Raw genomic sequence first — 14,662 nt, 5'->3', positions numbered from 1 at the left:
AGCTAATATCCTTTCCTCAAGCCCTTTGCTAGTCTACGTGCATTTACTGTATGCTTGACCCAGTAGGCCTCCTCCTCCTCCTCCTTGACTAACTGAAGCCTGTCTTTCCTTTTAGGGCCAGCTCAGCTCTTCTCTCCTATTAGCCATCCCCATTCTCTGAATTCCCATAGCAATTTCTTTGGTAAGAACTTAGGTCTTGGAGTCAGTTCAAACTGAGTTCAAATTCCAGTTCTGCCATTTAAAAGTGGTGTGAGCTTTGGCATGTTTTAGTTGTTTGAAATTCAATGTTCTCATCTGTCACATGAGGATAATAATAGCACCTGCCTCCTAGAGTGGCTTTGAACAAGAGGATGAATATAAAGCACTTAGCACCATGCCTGGCTCATAGAAAAGTACTTCGTAAATCATAGCTGGTTTCATCATCATTTGACAACAATGTACTGCCTCGTATTGTTTTTATGTGAGGCACGTTTTTTCTAACTGGATTGTAACTCATTGAAACAGTTTTGGTTATCTCCTACCGTGCCTAGTACAATGTTGAGCATGTAGTTGTAGCTCAGTTAGTATTGAATAAATGAAAATCAGTCATGTTCAGCTGGATCCCCTATGTACCATCCTTAACCAAGTTCATTTTCAAAATTCCATAACGTAAATCTGTGTCACTCAACTAAAGCACCAAACCCATCATCTCACTTTTTGTTTTCTTACTATTGGCTCTTAAATAATGCAGCAATCCATATGATGTGCCTCCATGCAGAATTTGCTATGGTCTAGGGGTAAATAAAACATTAAGTTATCACTATGAATTCTCTTGGAATGTGAATATGTACTCCTTTGCAACTTTCATGTATACTGTATCTAAAAGCTTGGATCATTGCTTCCTTTCATTACTGCCTTTGTTCACATTTTGCAGCCACAGGGGAAAATAACTGATGACCTTTACATATTACCTGACATTTCCATCCAGTATAGAAACATTTTCAGTTTCTTGATCTCATTCTTTGTAAATTCTGCTACACACATATATCCTTTTTGGTGTATAGCCATCCTACATTCTTAGGCTTTGGTCTATGCCTTAATGTATATTATCATATAAGCTGTATTTTTCAATAAGCTAGAAATTCAGGGATAAAACCAAAAAGAAGGAAGGCTACTACTTTTCAGCTTTAAAATTTCCAAGCAAATTTCAGTGATTCTTTTTGGACTAGAAGCTGTGCTATATAAAAATCAGACTCATATCTTAGTATTCTATGTCCCTGAGATATATAACCTGCATATCTTGGTCCTTATACCCATGAAGCCTTTCTCTGGTTGTGTCCCAATAGAAACCTGTCTCCAAGTCATTTCTCAAATGTTTGTTAAGAATCAGGTATGGGGACTTCCCTGGTGGCGCAGTGGTTAAGAATCTGCCTGCCAATACAGGGGACACAAGTTCGATCCCTGGTCCAGGAAGATCCCACATGCCACAGAGCAACTGAGCCCAAGCACCATAACTACTGAGCCTGGGTGCCCGTGCTCCGCAACAAGAGAAGCCACTGCACTGAGAAGCCCGCGCCGCAACAAAGAGTAGCCCCCACTCTCCGCAGCTAGAGAAAGCCTGCGTTCAGCAACAAAGACACAACACAGCCAATAAAAATAAATTTATTTTTAAAAAAAAGAATCATATATGGAATGTGATGGGGTATGTTGTTGTTTCTGAAGCTGATTCATGATCTTTATAAAAATGAAAACCCAAAACTGGACACTGGGGTAGCACCATGTATAACTTTTCTGACCCCAACCACAGGGTCTGCCCATTGTCCTGCCACAGGGGGCTTCTGCCAAGGAAATTCCCAGAGAGCCACATGTCAGCGTCCAAGGTGGAAACCAACAAATGTTTCTCCTGGAGGGCTCAAGTCTTTGACTCTAAAGAAAAGCACTCCATCTTTGACACAGAGGAGAGGGTCTACTCTGAATTCAGTTGCTGAAAATAGCCAATGTGACAAATTTTAGTTATTTCTATGACAATTTAATTTTAGTTGACTGGAGATCATTTTGGTTTTTATCACAATATTTTAAAGAATGCTGAATGTGTCTCTGCTCCAGCTTCCTGCAGCTAGTTTGAGACTGAGAGGTAAAGAGAGAAATACCAGGGAGCATAAGATTTCTTCACAGTGAGGTATGTATTTACAAATATATTTAAAAGAACACATTCTGGAAGAATGTGTTCAATTTTTGTCTACCCCAACTTTTTGATGCTGTACCTAGAGACTGAGGTGAAAAGAAAAAAGAATATACTGCTAAGAATTCTTCCTGTTCCAGATGATGTTCTCATGTCCACTCAGTCCTGCCTTTCTCCCGACCGTTCTTCACTCCAAGCGTAGTAGTGAGGAGCTGAAGCAGAGATAAACCGAATAGTCCTTAAAATGCTCTTATGGAGGCAAAGTGACAACATGCTAGTCCATTTGATAAATTGCTTGTTCAGTATATTAGCTCTTTGAGGAAAAGACCTTCAACAAACGAACCTGCCTAAGTGACCTCGTTAGACACAACCCAGTATCCCCAATGAAGTCATTTCACCCTTTTTACTGAGAACAATCACCATGCTGCTCATTGACGTTAACTGAGTTACTTTGTGGGATTAATGACTGCAGTATGTTTTGGGGGGAAAAAAAAGCTTCTCAAATATTCTGAGAAAATACTCCTTCAAATACTGGCCACTGTTGTGATACTTCTTGTGTCCTCATATTGCCACTACCTTTGTCTCCTTCAATAGTCTCAGATTGTGGGACCAATCTTAAACACAAAGGAGGATGCTTCTCAGGGACAGTCTCTCTGTTTTGCCCCTTATCTGTCTGAAGCAAATATACAGATGAGAATTTGGCTTAAGGCCTGTAGCCCAGACACAAAACATAATAGGGAAAATAAGGGTAGGGGGGCAGGACCTAAAGGATGTCAGACATTGTGTACACTTTGTTTACATAATCTGCTTTGGGAGATTTGGTTTCTGATATCTTACCCCCAAATCTAGAGAATCTCACCACCTATCTCATCAAATTAGTACTCAACATCTTTGAGGCAACTGAGCATCGTGGAAGGAGAGGTTGCTCAGAGACCTCTTGTGGAGTTGAGGCCAGCTTTCCCCATTTGTGGCTTCTACATGCTAATCAGCTCCCCAGAAACCCCAAATCTGATCCTCACCTTCTTGAAATCTTAATTAGTGTTTGATGCTGAGGAAGCAGACACTTGGAGGGGATCCGAATCTGGGGCTTGTGCGGGCCAACGGCAACATGTGTTAAAGAGATAATCTTGAAAGAGTAAGAGGAAAATGAAAAAGAGATCTCAGAAAGTAACCTCAGGAGGCAGGACAATCCCTGCTCTGACTTCATGGTCACAGCATGCCTGCTGCCTGCCAAAGGATGCTACTGTCGAGTTGTCTTCCTCTGGCTAGTCCTACCGCTTCCATGCTCCACCTCCAGGGAAAGAGATTGCAAATGTTTTCCTTTTGTGAAAGTTCTCAAACTTAAAGGACTTAACTGCAAATTTATTTTGGCGATTTTAACATTTTTGTCGATTTTAACATATAAATACAAGACAATTAAATAAATCGGAGAAGAAATATTGCAAAGACAAATCAGCACTCACAGAAGTGTATTACATTATTACTATGGTTAGTCTGGGATACAACATTCACTTGAAATATATGCAAGGGAACCTTAGTGGAAGACCTAACTAAAGGGTTTTGAAATGTTCCTAATAAGGACATACTTGAGGCACTGTTCAAGCAGTTATAGGTAGGAAGCAAGATACTAGGAGCAATCAGGGTTTGATACATATGGAAACAACAGCATTGCAGGATAGTTGACTGTTCCCAGTAGCTGTTCCCCCTTGTCACTATACACACATCAAGACAATTATTTTAAGAAATAATTACAGCTCTGGCTGGGCCAGAGTGTACCAGTCATAGCAATCAACAAAGTACCATGCAGTTGCCTTTTAGAGAACAGCAATATGACTTTTTAAAATGTACATCTCTTTTAAAAAGTAATCCTACTCTACTCCCCTTTTCTGAAAGGCTCTGGGGATTTGAGAAGTGGCAGTGTATGTATCTCCTCCACATTCATGATTTTCCTGCCATATGGTCTAGATTACAGTTCCATCCCTCTCTGTGACCAAGATATTAAGCTAAACATCTTGGTGCAGTTTCCATAATCTGATGATTAGGGATGAAGTCAGGAGATGGGTGTCGGTATTGGATGCTATGGTTCTACAGGTGGTACTCTGAACAACGATGCACCCAAGAGGGTGAATAGGGCTGAAATATGGCCCCCGTTCTGTTTGCCAAATCATGAGCCCATGGGGCTGTGTCTGCCCAGTGGGGGCACCTTTTTCTAACTCACTCCAAGGCACTGTATGAGCTAATTGTGGCACTATCTGCTTACATTTTTCTAGTCTGGCTGGAGTCATTATTTCTTGATTTCAGTGAAGTTCCTGTATTTCATATCCCATATAATCTGCAAAAGGAGCTTTAGAGTTCACTGAACCAGCAAGGATTTTCTGAATTATCACATTAGACACAACACAACCGTGATTCTACAAAGAAAGAAATTTACACAGTAGAAAATAAATAGCAAAAATGTATAAGATTTTTGACATGTGGGTCACTAGAATTTAGCTTATTTACAACAAAGGCATGCACAAGGAAACTCACCAACAGGCTGAAGTCAACAGTGGCTTTATATGATGTTATCAAAGATAACTTAGCCTCTTTAAATGGGCTGGAAATGAACTACTTGATTTTTTTAAAATGAGTCTTAGTGTGTTGTTTATAACCAATCTCCTTTTAAAATGAAGGATAAGAAACCAAATCACAAATGTCTAAGAACCACGGTATAATGTCTTGGTTTCCTCCTCCAGTAGCAACCATTGCCCTCAATTAGCTTATGCTCCTCCAGAAGTTGCTGAGTATAAAATTAGTTGATTTTCATACAACTCACATTGTGTAAAAAGTAAGACTGGGCATTTTCACACTGTCAAGCAACATGCTTTGATTTTAGGAAAAGGAATCACATTTGCTCAATAAAGTGTAAGCTTCCCCGCTTTGAAGTCCTTCTTAGAGCGATACGGTTTTTACCATTGCAGGAATCTTCTTTCTCATTAAACAGGTGCTGTTTTCCAGTGAAATCATGGAGGCACACATCTCCATTCTGAACACTGAAAGAAACACCATTCTTCTCTGAAGAAGTATTCCCTATATGAAAAAAAACAAAATCGGCGTCATGAAGTTTCCACAGAAAGCATTTTCAAAATAAACTTAAACGTCATTTATTCTTAAGTATGCACATGTAGAACGTCTTTTTTAAAAAAATATGTCTGATATATTGTCATATTTTATTTACTTTTCATTCCTTTCCTAAGACCACTCAAAGTAAGCAAAACAAATTGGAGAATGATTCAGAAACCAATTCTCTATGGCAGTTTTTTTTTTTAAAATGAAATGGTCAAAATATGAAGCAAAGCAATATTTGATTTTAAAAGGCCCATTTTCTAACTCTGGTTGAACATATATTGACTTCAAGTAGTAACATGTGTAATATAACCTAAGGTAATATTCTGGTCTCTCCCAAAGGTTAACAGATATCCTTCACAAGGTTCTTGGTTCCCTAAGATTCCTATAAAGTAAAACTTTGTACCAGAGAAATCCAGAATGACAACAGTCCTGGCAAGAAAAAGAAATTGTCTCTCATGCATTAAACCAGCCCCTCTGACTAAATCAGGATAAGACTGATTCCCAAGAGGAAACCACCGGCTCCCACCTCAGAGTCCAGGCCAGGGAGCAGGTGGGCCTCCCCAACCCCAAGCAGGCCCTGAACTGTGTGGTGTGTGGGGGGGGTGTGTGTGTGTGCGCGCGCATGTGTGTGCGTTGGGGGGTAGGGTGGGCAGAGCCGCTGAGATCCTCTAGCTCCTTGGCACCATCTTTTTGACCATTATACCATTTGAAGACAATGTAGAAAGCTAAATCATAAGCCCAATTGTTAGTTCATGCCATAATTATACTAATAATAACAGTGCTGAGAACTTTATAAGTATTATCTCATTTATTACCCTACGGGATGAGTGCTATTATTATCCCCATTTCACAGACGATAGAACTAGGGTTTCAGAAAGTGCTTTGCTCAAGGTTACATGGCCAGAAGCGACAGAGTCAACATGTGATGTTTCTTCCAGACTGTGAGCTTGTGGCCCTGTGTGCTCAGTTAGATAGCTGCTAGTAGCCAATCCTCTAAGGCATGAGTGAAATATGTAGTATTCACATGAAAGAGGTGATGAATGTGGCTAACACAGCTCCATCTCTAGGCATAGAGATGGGTAAGTGACTGTCTGAGGCTGCTGTTCTGATTTAGGCATTTTGGTTTGAGGGCATTCTTGTGTAGGAACAATTTGACCTGGTATAATAAACAAACCATTAAACTTCCAGCTTATTTTTCCCTCATCCATCCCAGATCCTGATGTGCGGACTGAGTAGTCAGGGATGTCTATCTGATGTGCAAATTATGTGGTATTAAACACGTGGCCATTTTGGTGGCCTAAAATGTACCCCATCCTAACTGTCAGCCATCGAAAATAGCTGTGCTGGGACTTCCCTGGTGGTCCAGTTGTAAGAATCCACCTTCCAATGCAGAGGATGCAGGTGTGATCCCTGGTCAGGGAACTAAGATCCCACATGCTGCGGGGCAACTGAGCCCACATGCTACAACTACTAAGCTTGTGCGCCTCAACTAGAGAGCCCGCGTGCCGCAAACTACAGAACTCATGTGCCCTGGAGCCTGCGTGCCACAACTAGAGAGAAGCCCGCATGCCGCAACTAAGAGCCCGTGTGCCGCACCTAAGACTCAATGCAGCCAAAAATAAAATAAATAACAAATAAATACAAAATAAATATTAAAAAAAGAAAGAAAATAGCTGTGCCAAATCAGCCATGTCAAACAGCTATGCAAAATATGCTGCTTCCATCCAATATGATTCCCCAAAAGATGGCAACATATTGACAGGCTAGGCAAGTGAGGCTTCGTCTCTGAGTTCTTTCTAGAATCTGGCTTTAAGAGCCCCAAACACTTCTGTCCAAACCAGTAGGCTTTACTGATATGTTGTGATTCTTAGGAATCTTGGTGACTTAGCTCACACCTCTGATTTCTCTACTTTGAGCTTGGTTTCTCACACTAACTTATTAACCAGCCTTGATTGCCACTGCCTCTACTCTGTTTACCTACACCGAGTCATTCCTGCTACAGCTATTTGGCATAAAGCCCAGCTGGTATCTACAGGAAAGAGCTAAGGCCACATGGCAGCTGTGTCTCATCGTATACAGCAATGGCTCTCAACAAGGGGTGGGGGGCCGCGGGGTGCAATTTTATTCCCCAGGGAACATTTCACACTTTTGGAAGACATTTTCAGTTGTCACAACTGGGGGTGCGTGGATGGGTGCTTCTGGTACCTGGAGGGTTAGTGACCAGGGATGTTGCTAGACACCCTCAAATGCACAGAACAGCCCCCTACAACGGAGAGTTATCTAGCCCCAAATGTTCATTGTGCCGAGGCTGAGTAACCTTGATTTAAAGGCCTCCTCTTGTATTTTAAAAGTCTATGCAAACCAGTAGAACCTCCTCCCATCTTTGGGAGGCTGGAAAACTCTCTGGTAGGTATATGAACCTTCTCACAAATTTATTTGAATTTGTCATGCAAATAACTAGTATTCTAAAATGATAAGTAAAGGCAAATTCTCCAGGAAAGGAGAAAGTATACCAGCAGAATTTTTTTTATAAAAATGCAAAAGATATATTAAGAAGCCAAAGAAGATAGAAACAGATAACTTTTTATGAGTAATGAACAGCCCAGTCTTCTGAAAGAAAGAAAATGTAATGGAAGTTCTAGCTAGAAATGTTAGAATTAATGAGTAAAGGAGGCACAGCAGCAATGATCTGTACATATATTGGAGACATATATGGTCATCAATACGGGTCACAATTCATCTTTCAGTAATTGATATATTCATGGGGATTGGGGCACTGTCACAAGGCAGCCACACTGTGGAAAAGAATAAAGAGACATGACAAGCAAAAAATAGAAAGGTTTAAAAGTGTTGAAGATGTATATAATTATAGATATACTAAAAAACATATAGTCTTATCAACTATTTTAGGTACTACTTGCACAGAAATAGCATAGGGCTAAAGTCTTTGGACAATACTTAGGTCAGGATTTGCCACATTAAAACTTTTAGATCGTCATCAATTCCCATCATGAAAAATTAAATCTTTAAAAAAAAAAAAAACCTCAATCTTAAAAAAAATTTGCTCTAAAACAAATGAATTGGGATTAATAAACTTTCTCTTTTATAACGGAACCACATTTAGATCCACTAGTCACATACGTAATTATACACTTTGCTTAGCAAAAATGCCTTTAAAGGATAAAACTGCTTTAATACAATAAACACTAGCTTGAGAAATACTATATTGAGACATACATACCGTTCCCGCTCGTGAGTGCAGAGCAATCATTATTCACTAGCAATGTGGTGGAGTGGGTGGAATTACTGTTTGACTGTAAGGAATTTGAAGAGCTGGAGACTCCTTGGTTTACAGTCTGCTTCTTTAAACCATTAGTAGCAGTTTTACTCCAGTCTACAGTAGAGTAAGCATTACAGAAAAACAGGGCAGAATGTTGAAACTCAGATGCAAGAGACAGGTCACAGCATAACTCGTTCTAAGCAACTGATCTCTCACTTCCAGATCTTACGGAGAATCCCACATTTCACGGGTTGGTGTGATAAAATGTATTTTCATTTAAGACTGTATACATTTGTCCTTTAAATGACGGCCTGGTTATTAGTAACCTATATTCTCTGGGAACTAAAGGCTAAGCTAATTTGATTGTGTCTATAAATATCCACTGAATTAGGTAATATTTCAGAGCCAAGGACTGTCTTCACAAGAACACAAATCGACCTGCTGTAATGACTAATGGCTCTGAAATCCGGGCAAATGATTGAACTCTAGGTACTGCCATTTTCTGATCTTGTGCAACCAGATCTTTGCAATTTAGCAAAGTCTGTATTCCTGGGTAATATTTATGCAAAAGGAGTTTAGATTTTCAGAGTACTTCAGTTTTCTTATTTTCTTAAAAATGAGCTATTTGCCCAGCAGGGCATACCTGAAAATAACTTCAAAATAACCAAATGTATGCTAAGGCTTATATAAAAAGTCTGGCCCAATAACAAATAAATGAAGTCACTGACAAACAGGACCTGTGGAGAAAAGGTTGAGTCAAGACTTAAAAAGTTAGGAAGGTAAATATTAAAAATTTCTTTGGACAAATGGAAAACATGCACTCAAAAGGAAATGAACTTAAAAATTTCACTGTTGCTTCATTCAAGAAGCAGCCAGGCCACTAATTCTATCGCTCACTAAGTTCCCAGATGTGAGTAATTGTTTTTTAATTCACTAGGTTTTTTTTCCTGATGTTCATAATAGATATTTTCTGTTGAGCATGTTCCATTCATTAATTTCCAGATCTGATATTCCTTTGGCATTAATTGCTTTGGAACTTAACTTATACAATCTTTTCCTCAAGATTTCAGAGAAGGAGAAAAAGTAAGGTAAATCTTTACCAGAATTTTCAGCCAGTCGTAACTTTCCACAACACAGATACCGTCTCCATTGCTTTCTGACATTCTCTTTCGCTACACAGTAAAAGATGAATATGAAAAATCCTATGGGGGTGGAAAACATAACACAATGAATTCCAAACTAAGACTTGAATGTCCTGAGCTTACTTTGCACAAAAGATAAAATCTTTGGCCGCTACAGGCAAAGTGAAATTTTGCAGATTGAAAATAAAACCCAAAGTCCTGGGAAAGTTTGCTATCGAAAGGCACCCTGAGAGGACACTCTTTGTAAGATTAAAAAAAATACTTATAAAAAGAATGATCACTCCATATTTCCATAATTTAACTCATTGTCTCACCTCTCACATCCTGTCTCTGGCCTTCCCTATCTTTGGAAATACAAGCCATCCACCCGGGATGCCAGCTCAGACCTAGGCTCTGGCCAACTAAAGAATGCCGCTGGCCATCCAGCACTACAAGGATTGAGTCACTAGCCACCGCAGTCGCTGACCTTCAACACACCCTGAAAGGAGTTCAGAATGGAGATCAGGAATGAGGCACTCTGTGCTCTGGGAAAACTGGTGGAAACACACCTTTGGATAATTAGGTATTTTCAGGAGAAAATTTTATGAATCCAGTTTCTTGCATCTTCCCGCACTTAGAAAAGCACTAAAAGCATGAACTAAGATATCTGTGCCTTGTGACAAGCAGTAACCTTCTGCTAAGATGTGTGCTTGATGGTATGTAGCCCTTCTCCAAAATCACACATATGCTGACCCCCCCCCCCCCCCCCGCCCTTGGAATAGTTCTTCAGAGCTATCTGAGAGGCTGTCTCCTGGACTATAGTCCCCCAAAGGGAAGTGAAACTCACAGCTCTCACACTGTGGATTTTTTATTTCAGTCCACAGCTCCTACCTCCCCGACTCTCCATATGTGTAATCAATTTCCAATTCTGTCAAATGCCATCTCCTCCTGTGTCTCACATCCCTCGCTCCTCCTCTCCAGTCCACAGCTGCGTCCCTTCCCTGGGCCTTCCCCTCCTCTTCCCAAGCCTGGGACACTGCAGCCATATCCTTGTCTACCTTCCAGCCTCTCTCTGACTCGCTCAAGGAAATTCTCCACTGGTGTCCTGGTCGGAAAGAGAGCAACACTACAGACCAGAAGAGGTCCTCAGACTCTGCCTCCCCTTCCCCACCGCGCGCAGGTGCAGGGCTCCCCCACACAGCCCCTCGTTACCACTCCCCAAGGCTTTGAAAGCAAATAAATATTCTCTGAATGAATGGACGAATTCTGAGTTCTTCTCCCCAACCCCCAATCTATCTACTTTAAGACCTTCATTTTAAAATACCAGGTTTGCTTCCAGTAAGGTACACATGCCCACTCTGAAGACTGATATCTCGAATACTGCACACCCCTGTCCACCTGCCACCCTGGGCAGCTACACTTGGTTGTATTAGGGAAGAAACAGTATGTATGAGAGATCAAAATGGGGGACCCAAGGCCCAAATCAGAACCTGTACACATCTCTCCTTTTATCAACCCAAAAGTCCTGTGAATTGGGCTTTAGTTCCCTTTTATAAATGAAACAATACATTCTTTCTGTCCATTCATATTCTAATGAGAAATTCTAGGGAAATGAGGAAGAGGCAGGTTCAGTTTCCACAGTAAATAAGAGGGTAGGTACCTTGCTTTCAGGTTTACAGTTAGTGTGATTTGGGCATATACTTTTTCTCTTTAAAAGTATCTCTTACTTTTAGCATGCCATTGTTGACAAATAAAACTTTTCTAAGTAGTGCAACACGTGGACATACTAGCTCAGGAACTGTACATTGCAGGTAAAAATAAACAACTTTATGTAACCAACAAGCACATTAACTGGCTTCCTCCAAATAAAATAAGAACCGGTAGCCAAATTAGGCATTTGCATTCAATATCAGGTTAATGAACAATTATTGCCCAATAGAACTACAGGAGGACGCTCTGGGAGCCAAAAGCCGCCAGAAAAAGATGAAAACAAGTGGATGAGAATGCAATTAAAAGGCATCACCACAGAGGATTTGGAATAAAAGGAAACCAAGGGACACGAATGATTGTTATTGTAAAGTAAGCTTATTAGCCTGCTCGGCTTTTAATGCCAAAGTGCGTCCATTAGAAATTAATCACAGCTGACAACTCTTTTATAGCACTGATCTAAACGAATGAGTAATTTGCTTTCCTAAAGAATACAATGGAAGAGGGTTCCCAAATGACTGTAGCTGGGCTTCATTAACAAATAGGAAGCTCTGAGGTCAAGGGCCACACACAGAGCCTGCCCTTCCCCCTGTGTGTCCCAGCAGAGCAACTGCGTGGGATTAACCACTAGGCCAGGCTCTGCCATTGACTTCATATTTATCATTGTCTTCAAATCAAACACAGACCTAGGAGGTCAGAGTGGTGAGACCTCATGGGGACATTTATGGGTATGTGCACTTTTCTGTATGCATGTTCTACTTCAATAAAAAAGTTAAAAAGAAAAAGGTAAGGAACCAGGTGACGGAAGAGTGATTGACTCTCCCAGAAAACAGTTCCTGGTAGGTTCCCCTTGATGTGTTTGTTCCCTCCCAGGAGGTAGTGATGGATAAAGAAGAAAAAAGAACTACTTCTTGAATGTAATGAATTTAGCCTTTCTTCCAAGGATCTCAGAGCATCCTTTCTCAAAGATAAATTTGTTTTTCAGTGACTATAGCTTAAGCTACTAAGTAAGCCACTTTGCAGATACTCTAACTTTTGATAGCAATATTTTTCAGTTCGGCTGGGTCATTCAGGCTGTATTTAGTGCTGTAGAGCTTACCTTGTAAGGTGTTAAAGATGGCAAAAAGATACATGAAGGTGACATTAACTGGTCCCCAGGCAAAGAAGGCAAAGCCCCAAGTAATTCCTAGTAAAAATGTAAGGCCAGCGACACTCCTGAGGTCTTGAATACTGGTTTTTCGCTGGGCTCCCAGTTGCTTCTTCTTTTTAATTCGACACAGCTGAACCAGGACCACGATGAACATGCTGATGTTCAGCAAAAATATCACACAGAAATATCCCACGACTGTAATATAGAATACAGCATTGCTGTTGATCCAGCAACTGGAATTGGGGGGAAAAAACAAGGAAAACATATCACATTTGTTTCCTGAAATATGGTTCAAAATGATAACAAGGAATCTATATTGTTTTACTGAAACATTTGCCTATGAGTACAAAAGAAAAAAAAAAAGATAAAACCTCTGATCTCCAAGAGGGTTTATTTTAGGACACGTGGTAATTGAAAGTATTTTAAAAATATTCTTTGAAAACATTAAAAGATTTTATCCCCTTTAGATCCTAGTAACTCTATTCTATGAGTCTTTACTAATATAGTGTAGCTGGTATTTTATTTTTATCAGAGGCTTATAAAAGTATTCTCAAAACCCTTCCTCCTAATTCATTTTTTTAACACTTAAGTAGTAGCATAGCTTTTCTAACTAGCTGATCTCATTATATAGATGCATATACATATAACTGCAAAGTCTGCTCTAAATGTTACTGGATTTTATTAGGATGAGAGCCAGTTGATATGCTGATTAGATCTTCCATTTTCTTGGAGAATTCTGCTTTCCAGTTCACTTAATATTCCGTGGGGGGCTTTGTACTCACAAGTCATCAGGTGACCCATTGGGGAATTTCCCATAGGATCCAAGCCCATAGTTATCTGGAGATATAATCAGGACGATGGTCACTACCACAGCTGGTACCCCTGGAAGATGGGAAACATGGGTCACACATAGTTCTAGTAACCAAAGGTGGTGAAAAGAACAGAGATCATGTTCTATTTTATTCTGAAACAGCTGAGACTGGTAAGCTGTTCACCAAACCCACTTTCTCCTCCTCTCGGCACGTGGCTGGCCATCTCCCAGCCTCTCTTACAGCTAGGTGTGTATGTGGCCACTTGACTAGGTCTTGGCTAATGGAACATGGACAGAAGTGATTTGCTCCACCTCCTGGCCTGGCCCATAAAAACCTCCTGTGAGATACTCTACTCTTTTTTCCCAAATTCAGGGTGACCTCGGAAGCCCTGTCTTGAGGCAGAGTCTCCAGAAGCTTGGATCCTGAATAACCGCGAGACCGGAGACCCCTCCACTTCCGCTAAGTGGACTGCACACGAGTGAGAAATTATCTGCTCCTGACATTTCTGGGTTTGTCCACTACGGCAGCTAGTGTCACCCTTGTAAAGCTAAATTATACATGTAATTTTAAGGGTAAAGTGAAGGACTACAAAATATAAACCAACGAATCAACCTATTAGGGTTACCAGCAACTTCTGGAAAATCTTTCATTATGAACCCCAAAGTCCTCAACTGATTATCTGGAGCCCATTGATGACAGAGATGCCTGACCTGATTGATTTGAAGGTGTCGACTGCCACTGCACTGGCTCTCTCAAGGGCCCAGGGTGCTTGGGCTAAGAGGAAGCATAATGAGAAGGCTCCTGCCCCCTTAAAGTGGCCTTGGGCTGGGAAGGAGTCCTTCTCACCCCTCTACCCCATCACCCCCCACCCCACACCGACACCTCACACTCTGTGCACACAGACCAGCCTGACATCCAATCTCAAGACTCTAGTAAATAAAAAACAATTCCTTCTCACAGACAGGTTGGGCTACCTGGTATCATCTAACATAATATTTCATTTAATTCTTTTGTATTTGTACCTTACGGAGACACTGACATATGGTGACTTCCTAAAAATAAAATATTGGGGGTGTGGAGTTTGTCCTTGACAAGGGAATCTGATCTTTCAGGATTGTACAAAGAAGACAGAATCTGTGCCCAAGGTCAGAAGCAGTGATTTAGTTTTCTGGGAATAAATGACTATCTAGGTGTTCTGTTGCTCTTCACAAAGATATAATAACAGGCAGGATGGCAAGGGAGGTAAAGGGTCTGCAATCCTGTTGTGTAGGGAATATGTGAAGGAATATTTTTTTTTAATATTTTCTTTTTTTTTTTAAAGGC

The 14,662-nt window shown here is 40.6% G+C and overlaps 1 protein-coding gene across 3 annotated transcripts in view; it reads right to left on the bottom strand.

Moving 5' to 3' along the window:
• Positions 1-3,536: 3,536 nt before the first annotated feature.
• ADGRG2 (adhesion G protein-coupled receptor G2) overlaps positions 3,537-14,662 on the bottom strand; it is a 125,265-nt gene continuing 114,139 nt past the window's right edge. For all 3 annotated transcript variants that reach the window (XM_057717777.1, XM_057717775.1, XM_057717776.1), the window contains 5 exons: positions 13,310-13,409; positions 12,477-12,760; positions 9,650-9,751; positions 8,511-8,663; positions 3,537-5,230 (listed from right to left, as the gene is read on the bottom strand). In XM_057717777.1, coding sequence (XP_057573760.1) covers positions 5,046-5,230; positions 8,511-8,663; positions 9,650-9,751; positions 12,477-12,760; positions 13,310-13,409 — 824 coding nt within the window. In that variant the 3' untranslated portion in view covers positions 3,537-5,045. The remainder of the gene's footprint in view (positions 5,231-8,510; positions 8,664-9,649; positions 9,752-12,476; positions 12,761-13,309; positions 13,410-14,662) is intronic.

This window comes from Hippopotamus amphibius, chromosome X, assembly GCF_030028045.1.
Source record: "Hippopotamus amphibius kiboko isolate mHipAmp2 chromosome X, mHipAmp2.hap2, whole genome shotgun sequence".
Lineage (NCBI taxonomy): Eukaryota > Metazoa > Chordata > Mammalia > Artiodactyla > Hippopotamidae > Hippopotamus > Hippopotamus amphibius.
This window is presented reverse-complemented; position numbering and strand designations above follow the sequence as displayed.